This window comes from Phyllostomus discolor, chromosome 3, assembly GCF_004126475.2.
Source record: "Phyllostomus discolor isolate MPI-MPIP mPhyDis1 chromosome 3, mPhyDis1.pri.v3, whole genome shotgun sequence".
Classification (NCBI taxonomy): Eukaryota; Metazoa; Chordata; class Mammalia; order Chiroptera; family Phyllostomidae; genus Phyllostomus; species Phyllostomus discolor.
Window position 1 is genome coordinate 162,682,739 of NC_040905.2, and position 25,059 is coordinate 162,707,797.

At 39.9% G+C, this 25,059-nt stretch overlaps 1 protein-coding gene across 5 annotated transcripts in view; it reads left to right on the forward strand.

Moving 5' to 3' along the window:
* Positions 1 to 25,059, forward strand: part of GLIS3 (GLIS family zinc finger 3) — a 453,286-nt gene that overhangs the window by 356,028 nt on the left and 72,199 nt on the right. For all 5 annotated transcript variants that reach the window (XM_028528961.2, XM_036021684.1, XM_036021687.1 and 2 more), the window contains one exon: positions 698 to 808. In XM_028528961.2, coding sequence (XP_028384762.1) covers positions 698 to 808 — 111 coding nt within the window. The remainder of the gene's footprint in view (positions 1 to 697; positions 809 to 25,059) is intronic.

Consider the following 25,059-nt stretch of genomic DNA (forward strand, 5'->3'; position numbering starts at 1 on the left):
GGCCGCACAGATCGTATCCCTCAGGAGCATGGGAGGAATTGGAGTAGCCAAAACTGCTGCTCTCGTCACGCGCAGCCAAGGGCTTATTCACATAACCCAGGCTTCGCACTAGAACTCCTCCTCCACAACTAATAACATTAATGTCTCTCTGGCTGACTTTTCCTGTGTCTGTTGTTTGAAACCTTCTGTCTCCTACTCACTTTCTACTAATTTTCCCTTTTCATTCTCTCCCTCTCTCTTTCTGAATCAGGTATCTTCTGAAACATTCCCAGTCTTTTCTGGACTTTTCTACAGCTTCTTTATACCTGAACTCTTAAAGAATATGTGTTTCCTAGTTTCTGACAGTACCAAAGATTGTTTTCAGGGAAACATAACTGTAAGTATGACTGGAGATGCTTACTAATAATTTCTATGTTAAAAAATGCCACGTGAGGTTCCCAGTAAGAGTGCAGTTTATAGTAATCTCTTAAAAATCATCAAAGATAGGCCATCTCTTTGTTTCTTGAAAGTTTACTCTCCTTTTTGCCTTGATGCAAACTTACTGGGCTTACTAATTAAAATGTTTGAGTATTACCCAACATTTCACATCAGTTAGTTTGTAACAGCTCATGCTCTGAAGTGATGGTCTTTGAGTAAACCTTCTCCAGTTACCTTTATGATTTAACCACAGTTGTTTCTCTCTTTCTTTCTTATTTAGAAACCTTATGCTTGTCAAATTCCAGGATGCACCAAGCGCTACACAGACCCAAGTTCCCTGAGAAAGCATGTGAAGGCACATTCTTCCAAAGATCAACAAGCAAGGAAAAAGGTAATTGTAAAAAAGAAGTTACCCAGCCAGAAAAAGCGTTTAAATTCTTTCAGCACTGGGCACTTCTGCAGGGCATTGGGAATTCTTATTCTTCTCAAGGTGTAGTATGTTTTAGACTCTTTGATGAGAGAAGTCTTCCATGGAGTACGGGCATACGTGTTTTGTTGCGCTTTATTGCTCTTCCCAGATGATTGTTTTTTATAGGACCCTCCACCAGCCAAAAGATTGATGCCCTGAAGGCTCAAATGATGGTGAGTACTTTTTAGCAATAAAGTATTTTTAATTGAGGTATGTACATTGTTGTTTTCAGACATAATGCCACTGCACACTTAATAAACTATAGTATAATAGAAACATAACTCTTATATGCATTTAAGAAACTAAAAAAATTTCTGTGACTCACTTTATGCAATATTCGCCTTAGTGCAGTGCTCTGGAACCAAACCTGAGATGTCTCTGGGGTGTTCCTGTAACAGCAAGGTTATGGTCTGCGTGGTTGATATGGCGAAATACGAATTTCTGGGGAGGGCTTGTATAATAGGAGTCAGAGAAAATTAAGCGTAAGTCAGCTAAACAGGAAAGTAACAAAAGGCTTTTATGGAAATTAAGTTCAGATAACAAGAAAATTCATTTGGGAAAAACAGCACAACAGAAATCCTTCCTGGAGATCAATACTTTTTGATAAAATATCAATTGGCTAAAATTTTAGCTCTGATGAAAAAGGTAGGAGAATCTCTAGGATGAGTAAGAACAGAAGCATTCCTCCTTTTAAGCTTAGAAAAAATATTTCTTAATAGGTACTGTGTATGAAAATCTGAGAAAGGAATTAAAGCAAAAATTGCTTTAACATCTATTAATGATGTTAATCTTTGAAAGATTAATGCATCTTTCAAAGTTTATAGAAATAGTATCTAAGACTTGAAAGAAATGTTAGTGATAAGCAGCCAATCCACCTGACTTGATCTCCTGACCTCATAAGATCCCAACCAGTGGTCGGCCATGCTGTGCTCCAGCTCCCCAGAGAGGAGAAGCTCACCACCATGCAAGGCACTTCCTACTAATTGAGTTTGTAAACTTTTGGACCAACACATATCTTCTTTTTTTTTAATGCCTTGAAAATTAAGGATTTATTTTTTTTAACTTTTTTTTTATTGTTGTTCAAGTACAGTTTTCTGCCTTTCCCCCCGCAGCACCCAACATGTATCTTCTGACCGTAGCAGTAAATATGTTGACTTGACCTTGGCTGTTTGACTATTTATTTCATTTGTGTTCGGATAGGTACCTGTGTTAAGGGCCATTCATTACAAATTTAAGGGAAGTTTAAGACAGCTTATTTCAAATGATTGAACCCCATGGCCATGGTTTTCAAGTCACTGTGACTTCTAGCTAACTAGAATCTTACATTCTTTCATGGTTTATAGGTATTTAACACTTTTATGTTGGGAAATGCTCTATAGTCCTTTTGTTATGTGAGCTTTTTCTTCCTTAAGAGGTATTAGCACAAAACTGGTTAAGGGCTTATATATGGAAATAATTTGACCTCTTCCCTGTGAGTTAGAAAAATGCCTAGTTAGAAGGATGTGATAGGTATTCTTAATTGTACACAAACCCACTCTTGTAAGTCAGTTGTTAAAATGATTTATTTTTTCCTCTATAAAATATAGGTAAGTCTCTTTAACAGATAATCTTTATTAATAGATACTATATTCAACAATAATATATGATCATTTGACGTGGATTGGATATCTTCTTTTATTTTAAAAGAGCAAAGGAACTGCTAAGTGAATTATAATATAAATGCAATTGTAAGGAGATGTTTAATGTGGTGTTCTTAAAATAACGCACCAGTGTTGCATACTGTTAACGTTCAACGGGCTGACTGCCTAACACCTTTTGCCGTTATCTGGTATATCTCATAAACTTGAAGTGATAAATTGTGTTGGTTAAAACGAAAAAGAAAAACTATCTTGCTGAGAGTTTCCCCCCTAAATACAACTATTCTTCAGGTCATACTTAGGTTTTTGGCCAATCTATCATAAGATTGGACAGCACCTTGCTGGATAGAAACAGTCATGGTGGACTGTTCAGACAAACAAGCTGCAGCGTGGCACTGACAGTAGGTGTGGAAACGCAGTGTGTATTTTCCAGACTTGTCAATGGTTTCTGTTGCTCAAACATAGTGTGTTTCCACAGCTGTGTAACGGGAGAGCAGTGTGATTGGGTGAAAGGTTCTCAAAGCCCTAATTTAAAAAATAAATCAGACTTTGAGATTTTAAAAAAAATATAAATTTACAGACGATTTGCAGATAACCCTCAATAAAGACGTAGTTTAGATATCAAGGAAGAGTATTATAATCTAATGCTGAGTATTTCAGTATTCTCTTAATTTTATCTTATGTAAAATAAGGTTTCATCTGTCCAGTGATTGAGCTTCTGATGCTCACTCTGTTTTCTGCAAACAGTTGAACTAGGTTTGGCCAACTTTCATTGCCTGGTCCTCGGTGACAAGTTTACTGAGTGTGCTTTCTGAATCTTAACCTGTCTTTTTAATCTGAAGATTTTAAAAACCCTTTATAAATCCATGATGGATTAATTTATGGAAATTAAAATGATGACAGTTGTTCCATCCAATAAAAAGAGGAAATGTCACTCCCAGGAGAAGCAGCCGCTAATAAGCCTGAAATCAAGTCAGGCCGCGTTCTTAAGCCCTGTGCTGGTGTACCAGCGTGAGATATTTACCCTGGTACAATGTTGTTACTGGACCTTGGAGAGAGTCTAATTGCTAACTCACATCAGGGCTTGGTATCTGAAATATTTCCTGGCAGCAATAATAAAAAAAAGTAAGAAACAATAAACCTTTTAAGGCAGAATTAAGATTATTTACGACTTTAATTAAAATTTGAAAACTGGCATCGTTTCAAAAAAGCCTTTACAAAAATGTGAATTCATCAAAAATAACCATAAAAATTCCAAGGTGATAAAGGCACAGTGGAGTAATGGTCTCAGCCCTAGGGAATTGTTTTGCTGAAAAGAATAAAACCCTTTTCTGTCACACCCTGTTAGTCATGGACTCATTTAATATACCCTGCTTGCCTCTAATCCTTTTTTTAACCCCTCATCCCCCCCAGACACTAAATGACATTATTTTGGTCTTAACATTGCCGGCTTTATGAGGCCCTACTCTGAAGTCAGGGCCAGTGACGAGCCACCTTCTGCTGTAAGACAGATGTTCATTAGGAGGGGCAGAGATCTCATAAGTGATGCCTGGGCCATGGGCACGTGGCCCTTTCCCACACCTGTTGGGTCCAACTGAAAACCAAGAACCTGAAATCTCAGCTAAATATTATTTAAGCTGTAAAAAGAAAGAAGAGGGGAAAAAACCTTTCTACAAAGGAACTGGGATAATTTGGCTTACTGCATGCAAAGAGTAACTTTCCTCTTTGTCTAATGCATGCGTGCACACCCACACATCCCATCAGCTGAGGTACAGACTTCTTCCATAGAATGTGCTTTGCAGATGCTGAGTTCATTAAATAGCGGGCTACACAGATAAATGAGTAGCAAAAATATTCAAGCCACCAGCTCCAGTCTCCAATGAGCACCAAATCTAGACTGCAGAGCAACAGGCAGAATCTGTCCTTCAGTTTTCTCTGATAATGAGTGAGGAAATAAGAAAAAATTAAGACAATAAGCCACTTGGTATTTTCTTCAAGGCTGTGAACTTTATCAGAATTTTTCATTTTCACCTTGGAAGTGCCATAAGTAGGAGGGTTTCCTTCAACTCTGGCCTGTTAGCAGAGTGGACTTTTAAAAAAGTGAATGCAAAGAATGCTGGGCCAAAAGTTAGAGATGGCACAAATCTTTCATCCATTTCACACTTCCTCAAGGATTCCAAACTTTGGGTTGGACTTGCTAAATGCTTCTTAAACATTCACCTTTGACCCATGGTGGTTGATGACTTTCAATTTTGGGACCTCAAAACAAGCTGTTATAAACCAAGCACAGCCTTTGAAATGTGTGTGAATGCAACATGTATTTATATTTCCTACTTGGAGAATAGCTCTGTATGCTCTTTATAGCTTTCTGGCTAAAGTAGAGCAGCTTATCGAATGCACCTCTGTTCATGTAGAACTGGCAATTCTTTGGAATCTGTTCAGAACCATATATTTTCAAAACTGTAAACAATTTCATTAAGTACCACATAGGTTCACTTTGCTTTGTGCGGTTGTTGGAATCTTAAAAAATAATGTGAAAATACATAGTTTTCCCTAAATGGAAGCATGTATTGGAAGAGCCAGTGAGGTTCACTTTTCCCTCGGTTGTTTTCTGTCGTCATCTACACGGTAGACAGCGTGCACAAATGGTGCATAATCAGAAGCCTTCCCAGATGTTGGCAATCCCCTTCCTTCCTTCTCTGCTCAGGAATGAGCCAAAATCATTCCAACTCTTAAGGGAATGTCAGTAATAGGCACATATTATGGACATTTCATTTCAAGATGACCTGGCCCCCCCCCATTTAAGAGATCATATTAGAATTCAAGTAAGAGTTATGCTATTGCAGAAATGATGTTAAAACGGTCAATGTGTTTGTTTTTGTCAAGTGAATCACTTACTGATTTCTGTACTTGTTAACAGTTATTGGTTACAAATTATTTGTACCTCAAAACGATGGTAAGACACACTACCACCTTCCTGGATGTCCTGATGCCTCAGTTAAGGCTAACTGGTTTCAAGAAAAGCTCTGGGTATGCTTTTGTAAAAGCAAGTATTTTTTTTTTGTTCAAAATAGTGATGCTAACTAATAATTATATTTAAGTGAAAAAAAATAAGCCAAATTATCTCTAGGTCTATAGTACCGAACTGGAGTTTAAACCAGTAGTCTGGAGGCTTCTATTTTCAGCAGATCCAATATAATGCCAGCTGTGCCTTCGAGAGCATTTTGATGCCACATGTGATGGGAGTTGTTTGAAGGGAACTGAGGACTCACATTTGGATGTGGGAAAGTGGTAGCGTAGGGGCAGTTGTCCATGAGAGTAAGTGGTGAGAAAAATGTCAGGTCCTTTCTGGAGAGATCAGAGACTCTCGCCTCAGCCTTGCAGATACAAAAAAAAATAATGCTATCATCTCTGGGTCTAGTATCCCAGTATCTTTTTTGGCTCTTAAAGCACCGTTCTCAAAGTGTGTTCTTTGGGATACATTCCACGGGATCTTATTTGGTATCACTTTAAAAAGATTTTGTTGTCCTATAAATCTGAGAAATGCCACAGTAAATAACATTTAATGGTTCCCTTCTTGCAAGAGTGTACAGAGCCTTGGATATACCAATATTCCAGAGGGAAGATCACATTAAGCATTCTTCAGAATTATTTGGTCAACAAAACAATCTTCTTTTTTCTCTAGAGCATCTCATCAAACTACTCTTCCAATAAATTATTTGAGAAATGAAGTCTCAATTAATTTTATTTATTCCATTCAACAAATATATATTAAGCATGTTCTGTGTGTCAGACACTGCACTAGACCCATAGATGTAAGTGTGTATATGACAGACACATTCTCTGTCTTCATAGAGCCACATTGTCTTGGTGAAGTCCAATAACAATAACAAGATAAAGAGGAAATAAGTAACATAAATAAAAGCAAGGAAACAGTGAGGGAGTTGATACAGAGATTGCACAGTGGGACCTAGTAAGGTGAGGTGGTCAGGAATACATTGAAATGTCCACTTTAGAAATGAGAAAAATGTATGAGCTGCAAAATTATTTTTTAAAGATTTTATTTACTTTTAGAGAGGGGAAGGGAAGGAGAAAGAGAGGGAGAGAAACAGTGTGTGGTCACCTCTTGCACACCCCCTACTGGGCACCTGTCCTGCAACCCAGACATGTGCCCTAGACTGGGAATCAAACTGGTGACCCTCTGGTTGGCAGGCCAGCACTCAATCCACTGAGCCACACTAGGTAGGGCCAGCTGCAAAATTATTAAAAGCACTGCTTAAGTCAAAGCACTGTACCTTCCCGCTTGTTTTAAAACAACGTGGTACTACTAACAGTATAGCAATAGATGTCAGGATCACCTTAGCTTGTTACAGTGCACTTTTTTGCAGCCTGTCCCAATGATGGTGGTGTTAGAGGGACCAGATGCTAGAGAGTGAAATGCATAGCTTACATCTTCCACCTAAGAAAATGACTCAGATGGTCAGCATTTGTGGTTCACAAGTAAGTCCCTGAACCAGCTCTGATTAGAAACAAGTAAGACCAGAACTTGCCTTTCTGAAGATTCGCTCCAACAAGAAACACATGGAGACACTTGCTTTCAGTACAATAGGAGAAATGCTCTGATAACTTTGTGCAGAAATGCTTTGGAACATGGGTTCTGAGAGTTTCTTTACGAATGGTAGAGATTCTTAAGTTTTAGGCTCTGTTGTTTGAAAGCACGGGAGTATCTATGGGTTTTTCTGTTGTTCTCAATTACATTAGAGTATTTTGTATTGCATGGTAAAGTAGTTTTCTTTCTATTCCCCTGAAAATTCTTATTTGGGACAAAAATAGGGGTGTTTGGCAGAGCTCTGGCCAGCTGTGTGAGGCATGGGGGCCCTGTGACAGGTGCTTTAGTGAGCACTTCAGGTTGTGCAGCGCCTAGCACAGCTACCTTATGGAAATAGTTCCTACATGATTGCTTTTATGATTGATTGACTGTCAGACAGAAGCCTTCTAAGCTTCTCATTGCCTTTTTCTTATTAAATTTTGTGGATTCTTGATGAAAATGATTTGGGAATAAAAGCATTTGGCTCAGACTCTCTGCTGCCTAAATGCAATGTCCTAAAATATCATGACATAGCTCAGCATTGCCCTTCCCGGGCGTTTGCGCCTCATCTCCACTTCTGAAACGCTGTTTCCCACGTACAGTTGCTGCTGGTTCTCTCGTGTCTTCCCTTTTCAGCTTCAGTTGCATTTTGTCTTTGATATCCATGGGCAATATTTTCCCATTTGTTTGTATCTTGGCTCTCTGAGAGGTGAAGATTTATTTTCAGGGTGACTTCACACACGGGCTTGGATAAGTCTAGCGTAGAAACTTACAGTGGATACTGGGCAGGTGGCTGTGTCTTGGAGTAGTGTTTGCATTGGACGTCAGGAGGTACGGGCTGCTTTTAAGCCGTGCCATGAATTGCTTCGTGACTTAGCTTAAGTTACATTCTCTGGTTTTTCCATTTCCCCATCTTACAGCTAGCTTGAAAGACAAACACAGGGCCTCAGAGGTTAAAAGGTAGCTATTTCAGTAGAAAGTATTGTTATGTCACATACCTGCAGTCCAAGGCAGTGTATTGTGACTGACAACAGAACAACAGTGTCGTTGGAAATATTTTCTTTCCTGGGAACCAAATATTTTTGTAGGTGGAGTCTTCGTTCAGTAATTACTATAGCCAGTCTTTCTGGATTATGTAGAGGCTCAATATTAGTGCAAAAAAAAAAAAAAAGGATGCAAACAAGGGGAAGAAAGCTGAGACCCAAACCAGAGGGAATTAAAATCAAACTTGAACCAGTGATATTTGGTGCTGTTCAGAGACCATTAACTTGGGGTCCATGGACCATAAGGGGCAGTCTCCAGATGGATGGATGGGTTTTAGGAAGCTCATGAAATTATAGGAATTATGTGCAACATGTGTTTTTCTAGAGAAAGGCTCCATAGATTTCACTGACTCTCCAAAATGAAAATACTCTGGTGACTACCCCTCTCCCCACAAAAAGACCAAAAACTCCCAGAAAGGGACACAAGGAAATTCTGGAAAGTGGTGACTATGTCTTTACCTTGATTGTAGTTAGTGGTAGTATCACAGGTGTTTGCATTATGTCGAAACTCATCAGATTATACACACTAAACATATAGCCTTTTTGTATATCAGTTATACCTCAATAAAGTTGTTTAAAAACAAACAAACAGGAAGACCATGTGAGCCAAAAGCAATGCAGGACTCCTCATGACTGTTGTGTCTTAGTTATGATACTCAGAAAGACTTTGCCCAGCTAAGAAGAATCTGTGCTTCTCATCTCCTGAAGGATTGACTTGTAATTACCCAGCATTCACTCTGAGTCTGATACTTTGCCAACTTCCTAGTTGTACAAAAATGGTTAAGATATACTCTTTTCCCTTGAGTAATTAGAGATATTAAAACTGCATTTTGACAAGGGGTGGGCTGATTGTATAGATGGTGAATTGAAGTTTGAGTGGAGATGGACCAGAAGAAATTGCACGGGTTAGGACAGTATGCACTTCTATAAGGATTGATGGAGGCCTGAACGAGGCTCATGGCAGTCGGGATGAATGTGAGTGGACAGGGAGTGGAGACAGACTGAGCACCAGGAGTGAGGGAAGGGAGTTTCAAGACGGCGCCAGAGACCCTAGCTTCCAGGATTGGGTGAGCAGTCCGCAGGTGGGATTTCTTCCTCAGGGAAGCCTCAAGTCTGCGCTCTTAAGGCCTTTCAACTGAGTGGATTAAGAATAAACTGATGGTAGATGTTAATCACATCTAAAAAATACCTTCACAGCAATACCTAGATTAGTGTTTTATTGCATAACTGGGGACTAGAGGCTAGCCTAGTGACACATGAAACTGACCATCCATTGTGTTAAAATTTAACTGAGGTTACTTTATTTGAAGGTGACACTAGCCAAATGAAAATGGGGCGTGTTAAACCTCAAAGTATAATGTATATTAGTGCAAATTGATTATTCTCTAGGAAGATGGAAGGAAAGTAATTATTGGCTGTACCTGGTCCCACTCCCTGTCATTACACCATGGACAGTTCAAAGTAAACTTGTTCATGCCAATTAATTTTTTCCCATATATATATTTTCCTTTTTATTGAGTTGATTGGAGTGACACTGTTTAACAAAATCATGCAGGTTTCAGGTGCACGATTCCACAACACATCATCTGTACACAGTGTTGTGTGCTCACCACCCCAAGTCAAGTCTCTGTCCACTACCATTTATGCCCCGTACCCTCCTCCCTCTCTTCACCCCCCTTCCTCCTGTGTCCATGAGTTTTTCCTCTTTTTTTCATTTTTGCTTACTCTCTCCACCTCCCCCATGGCTCTCTGCCCCAGCCCTAGCCCAACAGCTGTCAGCCTGCTCTCTATGGGTCTGCCTCTATTTTCCTTGTTAGTTCAATTTGTTCATTAGACTCCAGATATGAGTGAAACCATATGCTATTTGTCTTTTTCTGTCCAGCTTATTTCACTTAGCATAATGCTTTCCACATCCATCCATGCTGTCACAAAAGGGTAAGATTCCTCCTTTTTTACAGCTGAATAGTATTCCACTGTGTAAATGTACCCATGCCAATTAATTTAAAGACACTGCGCTAAGAGAGTAAATAAAAGAAGTTTATGCTTTAAGTAAATAAGTGGATGCTTTTTAACCATATATTTTGCATTATAGATCAGAGAATTTATAGAATCATACACGTTCACCATAATGTTAATTTTTAAATTAGTTATTTCTGTCATAAGTTTATATCATATATTTGTTAATACAGTGTTTATATCATATTAAATAAAATAACGACATTAAAACACTTATGTAGTGCCTGACATGTTATACATGCCCCCCAAAGGTTAGCTACTGCTGCTAGAATTAGATAATGTCTATCAACTGTGTCTAAGAGAGGACACACGTGGTTGTCACACTTTTAGTAAGCTGGTTTTCTCTGCTCCAGATTCTTCCATTAATTCATTTTACTCTAAAAAAGATTTTAGCTCTTTATTAAAGACAGTTCATGGCAACTGAGATCATGGCATAATTATGAATTGTTGATATATTCACTTTTTTAATATAAAAACACATTTGTAGTCATGTTTATATATCTTAAAATCTCAGCCAGACAAACTGACCGTCCTCATTGTCTGTATTCATCCAGAGAATCCATGTCTTTTTGTCAGTCCTCCCGTAGATACTGATTTGGGAATGAGCATTGGTTGGGTATAGAATTCATGCTGAAGAGTTTTACGTTTCTGCCCATTTGAGACCTTGGTTGTTTCCTGATTTTGCCTTTTCTAAATTGACAGAAGGCCTCTTATTATTTCTTTATGATAATCATTTGGTATTTTATTTCCTCTAGTGTGAGTTATCTGTCATTTCCTCTGCATATGGACTTCTGAGTCATAGAGCTGGATTCAAATTCCTATATCATGAGTTTTAAGGATATAACCTTGGATGAGTTACTTAACTAACATCGCTGAACGTCAGGCTCTCATTTGTGAAATCGGGACAGTGTCAGCCACCCCACAGGTTTGCTGTGGCTTCTAGTGAGAGAACACTCTGGTGCAGCCCTGCACCAGACGGGGTTCTGGCCTTGGGGAAGAGGTAGCTGTGTTCGCAGGGGTGGGAGTCACCAGAAGGTGTTATAATACAGAAGACGATGGCTTGCCGCTCTCCATTTCTGCTAAGGAAACTGGCTTTAAGTAGCAATTTTAAAAGGTGATGGGGAGATAGTAACAAGAATTTTCCAAAGGGAGAAGGGATGTTCCTGTCCCAGCTGCTTCAGTTGGGTTGTTGCTTGAGAAGTTAGGAGAACTTGACAAACGGATCTTACAGCTTCTGCAAGGCTCCACCGGAATTGTTCATCAGGTGGAATCCAGTCTCTGTGGTTCAGATGTTTTGATGGTGATTGTGGCAGTAGAGATAAAGAAAGAGTCAGATTTCACCTATGTGTAATGCTTTAACATTTTAGAGCCGTTTTGTATATATTATCTTATTTTATTCTTCTGGCCTTTAGTCAGGATAGATTTTTTAATTACTGCTTCTGCTCTCTTTAGTTTATTTGTGAGCTACAAGGAAGTTCATAAATGGAAAGGGATCTTAGTATGATGCCAGCAGGTACGACACTGTACTCCTGCCAGCCCGAAAGGCCTGCCGGGATGTGTGCTGGAATTAGTTAATACTGCCTAGTGAATAGCTAAGTCTGCTAAGTGTGGACATACTGTTTGCGGTCTTGGCATTCCGCAAAACATTCTAGCAAAAGATTATTCATTCTCCCGTTGAACAATCCACAGCCCCCTTTATAAACTCTAGCAAAGTGTCATGTGACATTTTAAATGTTCACTGTTTCCTCAGTTTGTTGAGTGTGGACTACCTCTTGAGTTAACTGTTAAAGGACTACAGAGTCACTGTCTCATCTCAGTAGGTCTGTTCTTTTAACTGGAACAGAAATGTGTTTTTCCTGTGTGGCTTTTCGGGATGGGTGTTTGCTACACGGCCACTCCACAGGGCCCATTGTGGGCACAGCTGTAGTCCGTCAGAATTACACGCATCCTTAAATCTCATCCTCCCTGCAGATCAGTCTGGGGAATCACATTTAGGAGGCTCCAAAAGATACTCATAAAGCTTCTTCATGAAATCTTAAGCTTTCCGACCTTTAAGACAATCTCTGTCTCTCTCTCTCTCATTTAGCAAGACTAGTATGTGAAAACATTCTTTATATTATTAGACCCAAACCCTACCTTCTGGATCACCACAGGCACATGGACTCCAGTTCTGTCTTCCAAGGTTGCTTCTTCTTTGGTATTAACGACTTTACTGATGTTACAGGAATTCTGCATTAATATCTCTAGTTTCCTACAATTTTTGCTTATTACCTAGCTCCCAGATTTTTTTTAGCACATGGATTGCATTTCTTACTCTTTTCTTTATTTCCTTTATGCCATAGTGTACAGTGTCAGCTTGGGCCCTGTGAGACCTGCAGTGTCACTTATTGGCTACTGAGGCAAGCATTGAGATGGAAAAGGCTGACAAGGGAACTGAAGTGGAAGGGCCTTGTGTATCAGGCTAAGGTGTTTCAACATAGACCACGATCAGATGTATGATTTATAAAGTTAATTTGGGTGGTAACGTGGGGGATGAATTAGGAATTTTGGGTGAAAAGAGATAAGATAATGAGGTAGCAAACTTCTATTTATCAATGTTCTTTAGATATAGTGCACATCCAATTATGACTACATCCATCTGGGCTGTCATCAGTTTCAGGTTTCTCAGTCTTGTCCAAAATGCTATCAAGGGAGACTTCACTAAATATCTTGATGAATTGTAGGCTCATTACGTGTGCCACTTTCAGCTAACGTGTTTAAAAAGGAAATGAGGATTCTCAGGTTCTCAGTAACTTCATTCTAACTCCTGTTGACTTTCTTCATCTTGAACTGCTCACCCACTTATGATTCTTTCCCTCATATTTCCAAGCATGAAGTTTAAGCCTTCTTGCAATCAGTTGCATTTCTAGGCTTTTTCTTTTTTGCCTTGTTGAAATTTGAGATGTGAATTTGTCCTCATTTTCTGCGCCTATTTGTTTGTACGTTCTTAGAACATACTTTTATAATCATGTTTACATGTTTTTCTTGGTAGCAGAGTTTGTGTAGCCTTAGAACTTTGCTATTTTTTTCTCCAATGCTAGGCGTTACTCCTTTCTCCCACCCCATTTCCAGAGATTGTTTTTCTAACATGTCCCATTTGGTACTGTCACCTGTGGGAAATATGGAAGCCAGATAGTAGCAGAGTTGTGATATACTTTATCACAGTTGCTTAACACGGGTGCATATCTTTCCATATATTTTTCTATCATATGTAACCATATTACGGGGCTCTTCTGTTTTGATTCTTTTTACTCTGTAGTATATAGTAAAAATCACTGCTATGATGAGTTTTCCTCACTCACTATTTGCAAGGATATCACTGGGCTCTGAAAAAAATGAAGTTCGAAAGGGAAAACAAGGTAAAGAGGAGGAAGAACACAATGGACAAGGAGCTATGTTTCCCGGTAGTGCTTCGGGCCGGCCTAGCTTTCAAGCACCAGCTATAGGAATTTGGGTAATGTTTACCCACTGTGGACTTTGAATACGAATTGTATTTTGAGATGACAGTCCAAAGGGCATCCTTAACATTTCTTCATTTGTACGTCAGCAAATAGAGACATCAGTTTTATTTCTGTGTACTCAGAATAGCATCCCGCTCCTTTAGAAAAAAATTATCTTATTCATTTATATGAAAATATATGTCCAGAACAAGTTCTCCAGTTTTTAGGTCTTAAAAACTCAGATGCATTAGGGTGCACTAAATCATGGCATAAATGAGCAGAGTAACCTAATGCTTCGTGATGTTTTCCCCACCTTCTGTCTCCACCCCAGTTAGAGGATGTTACTGGCCTCCTCCTCTCCATCCCAAAGAGAAAGCTTGGAATTGATCAGAGACTTCAGCACAGCAAAGCACTCACAAACTCAGTACCACCTATATATCTCTTCAACCATCAGTGGTAGCAAGAAGGGGCAAATTGGCATTTAAAACATCCAGTAATAGCGTAATGAGTGCAATTACCCATTTTATTTTCTTATGAAATAAGAGTTTGAATAAAGTGGGAAGAAGAATAACAATAACCACTAAATACTTGTGTAGAACACAGTTTACTGGGCATTTTCATGCCTGTTTACCTCTTTCGTCTTCACAATCATTCTGCAACATTAGTATTACAGTTCATTATAATCTCATTTTAAAGATGGGAAGCCTTCGGTTCAGAGGAGCTAAACGACTTTGCAAAGCACACTCAGTCAGCAGCAGAACTGTGCTGTGCTCCAGCTGAGATGTTTCTGACTCCACATCCAGTCCTCCTTTGACTCTGCCATTCTTGCTGTGGGCTGACTAGTCTTCTCACAGGGGATACTTTGTAACTTGTCAACAAGTTCTTGGTGTGAGGATAATTTCCAGAAGCTCTATAGTAGCCTTCTGTTAGAAGATGGTGGCGGGGTCTCCATGCTTTGGAGTATCTTCCTTAAAATTCTCCAAGGCTAGGGGTATCACCCAAGGGGGGATCCTGAACCCCGAGTGACACGCACAAGGGGGCCAGCCCCCATTTCTCTTCCTTGAGGTACTCTCTCACCCTCACTCATATGTGGGGTACGCTGGATGCTCTGTCTGACAGGCTCTGGGAGTCATGCCAGTGGGGTCATCCTGAAGCCCTAATTCCAGGAGGGCGGTCTGGTGAGCAGATCACTCCTGATTGCCAGCGTGGCATTTCTTTAGCTGAAACACTTGAGATTGGATCTCTGGTGTGATGCTGACATATTAATTTGGGTGACTCAAATTAGTTATATAGACAGGAACCCGGCAGGGAAAAAAACAAAAAAAAACTTTCACCCTGTGCTCTGCGTATCCTAGGGATGGATGATGCTGAAGCTGGCAGGAACTGCGAAGGTGCAAACTAATAAGTTACTTGCTGCGGTTTCACAGATACTGCTGTAAGACATGGGCCTCCTGGGTTGGAGGCAAGAAAGAATTTTACTCACAGCAATAGCTGTAGCTAGAGTGTCATCATCTTCTCCCGCCAGCTTCTTCAGTGCCAGTCCCCACAAGGCACCGCAGCAAGGGCCACATGACACTCTCATACTCAGTGGATTTTGTTACAGGAGTGAAATTCTGAGCTGATGGAACCCAAGTCTTCCATCATGGACATAAGCACACTTTCCTTTGCTCAGGAGGAAGACACTGTCCAGTCCCTCTTCTAAAGCTGTTTGTTATAGAAACATTCTTAAAAAGTCCAGAAAGTCAGTCAGTACCTCTGCTCCCAAGACATGGAGAAACTTGAGAGACCCACGGAGGATTGCCTCTCAACAGGAGGTTCCTGTTGCTGGTCTTTTGTCTTCGTGGCAAATATGCAAGAACAGCAGCCCAGCCTGGAATGGCCCGGTGTGATCATCTTGAAATAAAGGTGGTTTCTGAAAGAAAAGACTGAAGCCAGGAAAGAAGGAACCTGGATGTTTAAGAAACACGATTGTATATCCCCTGGGTCTGTATATAATTCTGACCATGCCATCCATGTTTATTTCAGATTCTACAGTCCTGCCCATGGGCTGTACCTCTTATCTCATGGTGTGATTTGGGAGTTGCTCTCCTATTACCTAAAATTATCTGTTCCACTAGCTTCTTACTAATGCTCAGAACTGCCACCATTACAGTCATTCTCCAGTTATGGGATTGCCTCCAGAAGACCCTGTATAATTTTGTTCTGTTATATGGCAGAGACAATGCAACAGTCCCTTTACCCCATTCATATATCCATATACCATCTGTGTCTGTTCTCTGTGAGTACTAAGCAAGGACGGTGGTTTTATGGAAGAATGGGGTCGGAAGAAGTGAGGAATGATGAGTAGACTTGGACCTGGGGAAGGAACTTCCAGTGGGGTCTCTGGGGAGTAGTTTAAGACCACTGGATGACAAGGCAGAGAACAACGCAGCATCAGGGAGCAATGAAAAGAAATGGGTGAGGCGGGGTTTTAGAAGTCACTGCACAATTTATCCTGGAGCCCATCCTGGTATTGGACTTTAAGAACAGATCTCAAAATACAGCTTTACTATTCCATTTCCGTAGTTTTCCTTGGCTTTTTAAAGGAATGTAGGCAGCATATTTTTAAATGAATGTCAGGGGAGTGATTTCAAGGGAACCACTCAAACACAGTTGTGTTTGCTCACTTGTCAGGGTCACTCGTCGGCGCCGACTCGGCGTCAGCTGTGTGCACTGTCCATGCAGACGTGTGCACTGGCACATGCAGTTCGTGGCTGTTGTGTCTTTGGCCACACTCTTGTGGAGATGCAGCTGCCACAAAACACCAGTGGCTTCAATACAAAGCAGTGATATTTATATTGATATGGTTAAGTTAACTCTGTGGTGGTGAAAGCCTCAGTTTTTCATTTCCTGGCTAGTATTTGCAATGTGGAGTTGCAACACTGCATTTACGTGCATTTTTGCCTTTAAAATGTTCTGTGGTGTTGCAACATTTGAGAAATTCCCAAGGGCCCTTAATCTTCCTGCAAGCATTGGTTTGTAAGCTCACAACTAACTCACTATCTCAAAGTAATCTCCTTGTGGCCCTACGTAATTCTCATTTTACATTGTGTATCTGTAGATTGTCCCTGTACTATCTTGTAGTTTAAATTTTACCCTTGAGGATACCAATTAAAGGATGAAGAAAAAAAGGTTTTTTAAAAAAGGATTATTGCTTTTCTCAAGAGCAATTGATGAACTTAAAGCTATTTTGCCTATTGTTTTCCATGAAATCTATTTAAAATATTTTATTAATGTAAAAAGACTTGCATTCAGTGCTAAGGACCAGTGAACAGTAGCCATGGCAACCAAGAAGCCATTTGGGAGGGGAAAAAAATGCAGAAAAGAGTAAGTGTTTTAATCCTTAACTTTAATCCCTTTACTTCCGGTTCTCAAAATAAAATATAAATCAGGCACCATGGAGTGCTGCAATTTTTATCTGAAAGGGATGTTGGCAAAAGAGGATTAGTAATGGACAGACGTGTTTAAGGAATTTAATCATACAATTTGTTGTAAAACTTTTGAGACCACGAGTGACCAGTTCCTTTGAGTGGCATCAATAAGAAGCAACAAAACTACTTTGAAACTGATCAGAGAGTTGGCACAGGGGGACGCCCCTCTTTGCTGTTATTGTTACATCATCTCAGCCTGTGGTAATGACATGAGAAACCAAGGCATTGGCTGGGCTCCCCAGTGGGGAGGGAGGGGACCCGGTGGTGAGGGGCTGTCTCATTGGTTGAATAGAGATATTCTTTTGATCTTCAAAATACTAGGGAAAAATTAAGTCGCCCGTATTTAGCGTTCTGCCTCTTCTTGGTGTTTGATTACTATGGGAGTTTCACAAAGAGGAGTGCTTTCCATTGTCAGCAGATCTCGGGTTTCCGCTAAAAGGCACAGGCTTTAGTTTCTGTGGACAGTAAAACAGAATTTTCAGAAGGATAGATTATTATTTCTTAGTGTCTCTTTGTTTCTAAGATTTTCTTTTACATGATATATTGCTGACTTGTTATTTCTGATTAAAAATAAAATATATAATTTTCTTTAAAGTCATGCCAAAAATAACCTTCCCCTCCCCCCAGTGGCTTAAAATGTTGGTTGTTTGACTGTACACTCTGTTTTCTCTAGTTCTACTTTGGAGAATTATTGAGGATGAAAGGAAGACACATCTTTTTTTAATGCCACATTTTTTCCCCTCAGCAAATATATAAGGGTATCTTTTGATAAGTTTATTTCTACTGCACAGGACTCTGTGCAGAGATCTGAAGTAGCTACAACTGGTAGTGGTTTCCTGTAGTGTCAGAGTGTGAAACTACTTTCAATAACAGTATCTCTGGGTGCTAGTAATGGTGACAGACAAGCAACATGAGGCCCCCAGAGCATTTGGGAGTGCAGTTAGACACAGCACAATGCAGAGTTGGGGTTCCTTGTAGACCTGGAAAACAAAAAAGCATGCATGGCAGGACACGTGGGGAAGAAAAACAGTACCAAGTTCCCCAGCACGGAGGAGAACATGCAGCATTGACAACACCTGTTTCCGCTTCCGCATCGTGACCTGACCTGGTCCACTGTCTCATCCTGTCAGAACCAGCAAGACCAGCGGGGTCCCGGGTGGGGCTTCCGAGATGTAATCCTGGCACCTCGAGTGGCCCCTGGCAGCCCCCATCATCCTTCTGTGTTTCCCTTGCAGTTCTTGGCTTTCTAATCTACATTTCTGGGGTGGGGTTATTACATATATTTTTTGAGATAGGATTTTTGTTCATTGTGAGGGGTAGATGATAATAAGAAAGAAAATTAAGTCCGTGTCCAGAGGAGGAATAGCAGACTCTGGACATGAACATGACTTTGGCAGAGGCTGTGTAGACTACAGGAATCCGTAGACTAGAGCAGTCCAGTTCCTGTCTTGGGCTTCATTCGAGAGCTCCTAAACCCTAAAGGGCTTCTCCGAACCAGGCCTTCTTTTTGATGACCAAACAGAAAATCTCCATTTTACCAAAACATCAAAAGGTCACATGATCCACACATCACTCCAGAGGTCCTGTTCTTGGATGAGAAAGGGAAAATTGCTTTCAGTAAGTGCTTCTGTACATTGACAAAAATAACCCCATGGGCAAGTGCTTATGTTGGAGGCATTATCTCAGGGCTTAGAAAAAGGCTCTGGAGCAGCATTAAAGGCTGTATTTGGAGTAGTGACCAGGAAGACCAGGGCCACAGCTGATCATTTATTCAACCAGGTGAGAAGGCGAAGTGTTCTCATCTCGGCTGTGGCTGTGTACTTTGTCAAAAAGAGGGCATGAGGATGTCATTTTAGGCCCACTCAGCTTAAAATTTCTGTGTTCTGCTTATCAAATATATACTAGACATTGAATCTTTAAAAGTATGGTAGAAAATTGGATTTGTTCCCAGCCCTTCCAGATGAATGAGAGATATGAAGTATAAATGTAATGAATTAGCATTTCCTATTGGAAGGATTGCTCATTTGCACATTCCAAGAGGCAATATATAAATGTGAATAGTATTATCTAGTAAAATTTGGCATCAGTGAGGATTGAGTATTATAAGGAAATAAACTTCCCAACTGTCTTCTTTTTTTAACTTCTGTTAAGGTTTCACTTGGCTAATTCTAGTTTTATTCTTAGTTGATAATTTTGGCATGCTTAAACTACCTCACTCTTTTTTTTTCCCATCATATTGCATGAAGACATGATTTTATCTGCCTTTAGGGGCTACCCTAGAGAATAAGCATGGATTAATGAATTCTTAGCAGCTATGGAGTCATTTGTTATTCATTTATTTATTTGTTCACACATTTCCCAAAACATTTATAGAATACTTTTGATGGGAAAAACAGTGCTGTTTCAGCTTGCATGATCAAACAGACATGGTTTCCATTTATAAGCAGCTTTTTTGTCTTTTGTGATACACACATTCACACGTAATTTATAAATAAGTATTATACAATGCAGAAACCACAGGTAGCATCAGAGTGATACAAAGAAATTGCGGTCGAAGTGTTTAAAAAGGAAGAAATGGCTTTGGAATGGAAAGAGCTGGGAAAACTTCAGTAAAGAGGTGACAGTGAATTGCACCCTGGGGAAGGGGCTGGATGTGTGGCAGATATGCAGAGGCTAGAGAAAAGGGGACTCCAGATGAGAGAGGCTTTGTGGCCAGAAGTGCAGCAGGAGACACGAATGAGAAGAAGCAAGGATTGTAGGGGAGAGGGCTTGCCTCTGTGTGACATAGACATGGGCCATGAAGTCAGACAGCTAGGTGAGAGCCGACCTGTTAAAGCGCACACGTCTGGGCTGGGCTGTAGGTAATGCTTGGTGGAGAGTCACTAAAGGGCCTTGAATGGGCGGAGAGACATTGTCAGAAATGTACTTGAGGAAAATTAAACTGACTGTTGAGTATAGAATGAATAGGAGAGCGGAAAGCAAAGTGCACTTCATTGAAATGACAGCCTTCAACTTTCAGAAGTAGGCATTTTAAAAATTGTCCAAACACTCATGCACACTAAAATCAGCCTTAAATCTCTTTCAGACAATTCATTTTAATTAAATGAAAGAAAGGGGAAAATGACTTCTGCTGTTAGCCTCTCCCCACAGTTACTAAACTATAGCATAGGCAGGGGCTGTAGTCAGAAATCAATTCAAAGGCAGACAATAAGGAGCTGGTAAGATGGAGGAGGGAAGTAATTACCAGATAGCTGGATGCTTTAATTAAGCCTTGAGAATACTTGAATAGAAAGGAAAATGCTGCACTTTACTGGATGGGATGGGATGTGTGTGTAGTCATATTAGTGCAGTGAGCTGGTGTCAGGAGGAGTTTATGAAGTTATGAAAGATGAAAACCCCTCTTCTTGCTTTGAGTCTTCACAGCCCTTTCACCAGGCCCCAAAGGGTGAAGGAGGATGTTTCTCATGGCTGTGTGAAATTCCGTATTAATATTTTTCCATTTGTCCAAAAGAAGTCATCCTTTAATTTAATATTGGGGTGTTCCTCCAGATGAAGTTTGATCTGCCTTTGAATATGTCCATTTATGTATCATTTTCCAGTCAGGAAAAAAAAGTAAGATTCTTGGTGTCAGTTTTAAAATAATATTGACTCAGGAGGAAAATGGTGTTTTCACAAATGTAACAATACAAAAAAATCCATGCAGAATGTCTCTCTGATTTCAACATCCTTCTGAATCTCAGCTCCCCAACTCTGTACAGATTTTGGTAAGTAGGACATCTAGATGAAACATTAACATCCCCAAAGTGTTCTGAAGATGTTTTGTTGTTAGTTTTGATTTCTGATATATTTTAGACTTTCCCCAAACTCCAAAGCTAGCTGCATTCTCCCAAAATAGAACAATTTTAAGGTAATATTTATCTTTCAAAACTCTGCTAATATCTTGATTAGGATACTGTTTGGCCCAGACTCTGTTTATGAAGCTAAGCAAGAACTCAGAGGGTTCTAACATGTATTACTTCAAACAATCCTAATAGCTTCTACTTCTAGAGCCAAAGGAAGGAAGGAAGAAAGGAAGGGAGGGAGGAAGGGAGGGAAGACAACCCCCCCCCCCCAAAACTATGTACTATACTAGCTATTTTCCTTAGGTCACATCATGTAATCCACAGTGTTGGTGTTATTACCCCTATTTTACACAGGATGGTACTGAAGCCTTTTGAGGGTAAATATCTCCCAAATGCCACACATTAGTAGGTAGCAGACTGAAATTTGACCTTGTATCTACTTACTCCAAAGTCCCTATTCTTTTTCCCTTTGTCGCATTGCTACATTATGACATATAAAAGGAGGAGGTTGATTAAAAGAGAGAAAATACCCAAAACTTAAATGGGAGAAAAAAGTAAGTAGAAATACATGTTAGCGTTACAATGCTTCCATACTGGATATTAATGAAAAAAGTAGTAATAGGAATAGTTAACATGTATTGAATATTGATATACCATATATTGGTGAAATATTTTATTATCTCATGTTATCCCTAACAACTATGTTATAAATTAGGTGGCATTATCCACTTTGTACAGAGAAAACTAAACTAAAGAGATGCTAAACAATTTCTTCGCATTGTCTAACATTTCATAAGTAAGGACACGAAAGGGCAAACTCAGGTGTTTTGGGTCCCAAGCCCACGCTGGTACCTTTCATGACCCATATGGTGGGTAAGGTATTATAAGAGGTTGTTAACAGCCAAGTGTCAATAGGGCATGGGCTATTTTTAGAGCTAACTCACTCTTCGGCAGAAATTTAACATCATCTTTGGTGTCAAAGAATATTTTTACTAAGTTTGCAAATGGCATCAAAGTGGGGAACATGGTGTCCCACTGAGTGGTGGAGTCCAGTGAAAGGCAGCCAAGAGAGTCTGTACCACCAAGTGGCAATGGAGCTTTAAACAGCTATCTTCCAAATATAAAAAAAAGCATCTAAAGGAAAGCGCATCACATATGAAAATATTCTTAGGGATTTTACTTAAAGGCAAGTTTTATTTGAGCCATACTCTCAGCCCCATGAGGACAGGGGACTCAGTTATCTTGTGTGCCGCTTTATCCCTTAGGCCTAACATAGTTCTGGGGGCAGGTAAGGGCCCGAAATATATGTACTGAATGAATGAGTGAGTGAATTAATGAGTGAATATAATGTGGATTTCAAAAAGCTGCTGACTCTTTTAGGCTGCATCAATAGAGGTAGAAAGTGTCGAATAAGAGATGTGTGTGTTCTCCTGTACTCTATCATGGTCAGACAGCTGGCTCACTACATTAGTATCGAGATATTTGCACATTGGCCACTGAGGTCCAATGTTGAAAGTAGTTGGGGTGGCGAGTGAAATAATATGCTATGTGGGAGAGAAGGGACCGATACTTTTGTGACTTTTGTATGCCAACTGCTTTCTGAAACCTACCTCATTTAGTTCTCAAAGTGGCCAAGATAGCCCAATGGCATTATCCTCATTTTATAGAAGGCAAACTAGATTCAGGCAAATGAATGTACCTCCCAGGATCACACAGTAGTTGAACACAGTTTGTCAAACTAAAAAACTCAAGATCCTCCCACTTAAGACTAAAGATGTTCAACCTGTAGAGAGAAAACTGCTAAGGGAGGGCTGATGAAGAAATTAAACCATAGCCCTTTACATGGCTGAAATTCCACAATACTACAGCATTTTGAGGCTTCTCAAATATTAAAAGAACTGTAAAATATAGTGTGAGTAAAATTGTTTTGTGTGGTCTGGGAGAAGAGGGGAGGAATAAATCCCAGAGGGTGGAAATTATGGGGCGGCAGATTACAATTCAACTGCAGCAAACTTTCTAATGATTAGACCTGTTTAGCAATGGAAGGAACTGAGTTGCAAGGCAGTGAACTCCCTGTCATTGAAGGGATTTAGACAAAGGCTGGGCTGCCACCACAATATGTGGTCCTGCTGTACAGTTCCATACCATTCATTTAAATTTAAATTAATTAAAATGAGATAAAATAAAATAAAATCTGGCTCCTCAGTTGTACTACCTACATTTCAAGTGTTTATTAATCCCATGTGACAAGTGGCTACCAATCAGCACAGCCCAGCACTGCCCCGCCATTGTTGAATGTTCTGCTGGGTGACACTGCTGAGGGGCTGGCATGGGAGGCCCTTGGACTCTACTTTTCCTTTTTACTCTGGAATTCTGTTTCTGTGAGCATTTCCTACCAATCACCTTTTCTGACTAAATAAGCACTAGTTTCATAACATCTATAACAGCACCAATTTTTCATTGTCTCTTGTTGAGATATACCCCATTATATGTACCAATTAAATTTTTTGTACGCTTATTAATCAGCTATGGATAAAATTTTTGGCCTGTGGAGTCATTGCTGAACAAATAGGTATTCCCTATATAGAAGTTCAGGGTGCCCGATTGGACAGTAGCTTGTATTCCCAAAGAGGTTTCTTCTAGAGCTGTTTTTCACTCATATCTTTTCCTCTTGGCAAATTGGTCATTCGCAAAGGAAATGAATTTGATAGCAGATCGTTGGAGATTAATTACCTATGATATGCCAACGTTACTTCATAAATGTCAGTGCTAAATAATCTCCTAGAGGGAGAAATTTTAGATTCAACTGGAAATTAATTGTAATTAATATAATAGGTTAATTCATTATAATTATTTTTAAGCCTTTTGGCAGTGAGTTAATTCCCTGGGGTCCACACTGCTTCAAGTGTCGTAGAGAGTGCTTGATGAGAATGTTCTAGTGCTAAACCTTAACCCTCTGGGGAAAAAAAGCCTGCTTGTCCTTCCTTCTGGCTGAGTTTCTCCAGAAGTATGTTTTGGTAGCATTTGATTTCTGGAGAACAAAGGAACGGATCCCTACCAGGCGATGCATATGCGTGTGCAGCCAGATAGAACGTGCTCATTGCAGAAGAGGAAGACAAAAGGCCTTTGATTGCACCTCGTTGTCTTTGGAAGTACATCTCACTTCAGACCAACAGTGTGCCTTTGCTCTTGGAATAAAATGTGATAGAACCGAAAATGGAAGAATCTGGGCCCTTTTCCCTTTCCTAATTATTTCCACTTGACTCACTTAATCTTGGATGACTATTCAGTCATATCTGAAATGAGAAAATGATGGGAGTAGAATTTCTGTCTCTTATTTCAAGAGCTTATAAACATTAACAGAATAGTCTTGAACAAAAAACAAATAAAAATCGCAATTGACGGTGCCTTGTTTTTATATATTAGGAAAAATCCGTGCATTGTTATGGAAGCAGCTCAAATTTCCAAATGGGAGAAACTTGTCAAGCCTTGATGGGTGATTTCATTATTAACATTGAAAAACTATCATTTGGAACAAATATTTCATAATGGGAAATTGTACAGAAGCTAAAGAGCCAATTTGTTTACGTGCACCTGGATAGAAATTAAGCCCTAAAATGGATCATTGAAGATCAGGATTGTTAACACTCGAAAGTCTCACAGATTGGTTGCTGAGGTTCAGAGCTGTCTCATTTCTTCCTAGTAAGTCCATGAGCCTTACTGCAGGTTTATGAATAGTTGCTGAGAGCTAGATTGGGACTCATTATGCGAAAAAGTTCCTGACAACTGGAACTGTATAAAATTGAAGCTAACTGCCAAGGCGAAGAAGTTGCCCGTTACTACAGGGAATCAAGCAGCCTGAGACCCACTTACTGGGGATACTCTTGGAAAGTGGTGCAGGAGTTCAGGTTTGGCCCTAGTGATCCGTGAAGCCCCTTCAAATGCTGATTACTCTTGTAAATTATGCTTTTGTTTTTAATTTAGACTCCACAGTTATGCTCTCAGTGTTACCCGTGATGCCTCAGAACACCCCACTTTGATTAAACATCTAGTTACCATACCCTGGCATGTGGCCCATCCATACTGAAGAGAAGGGAG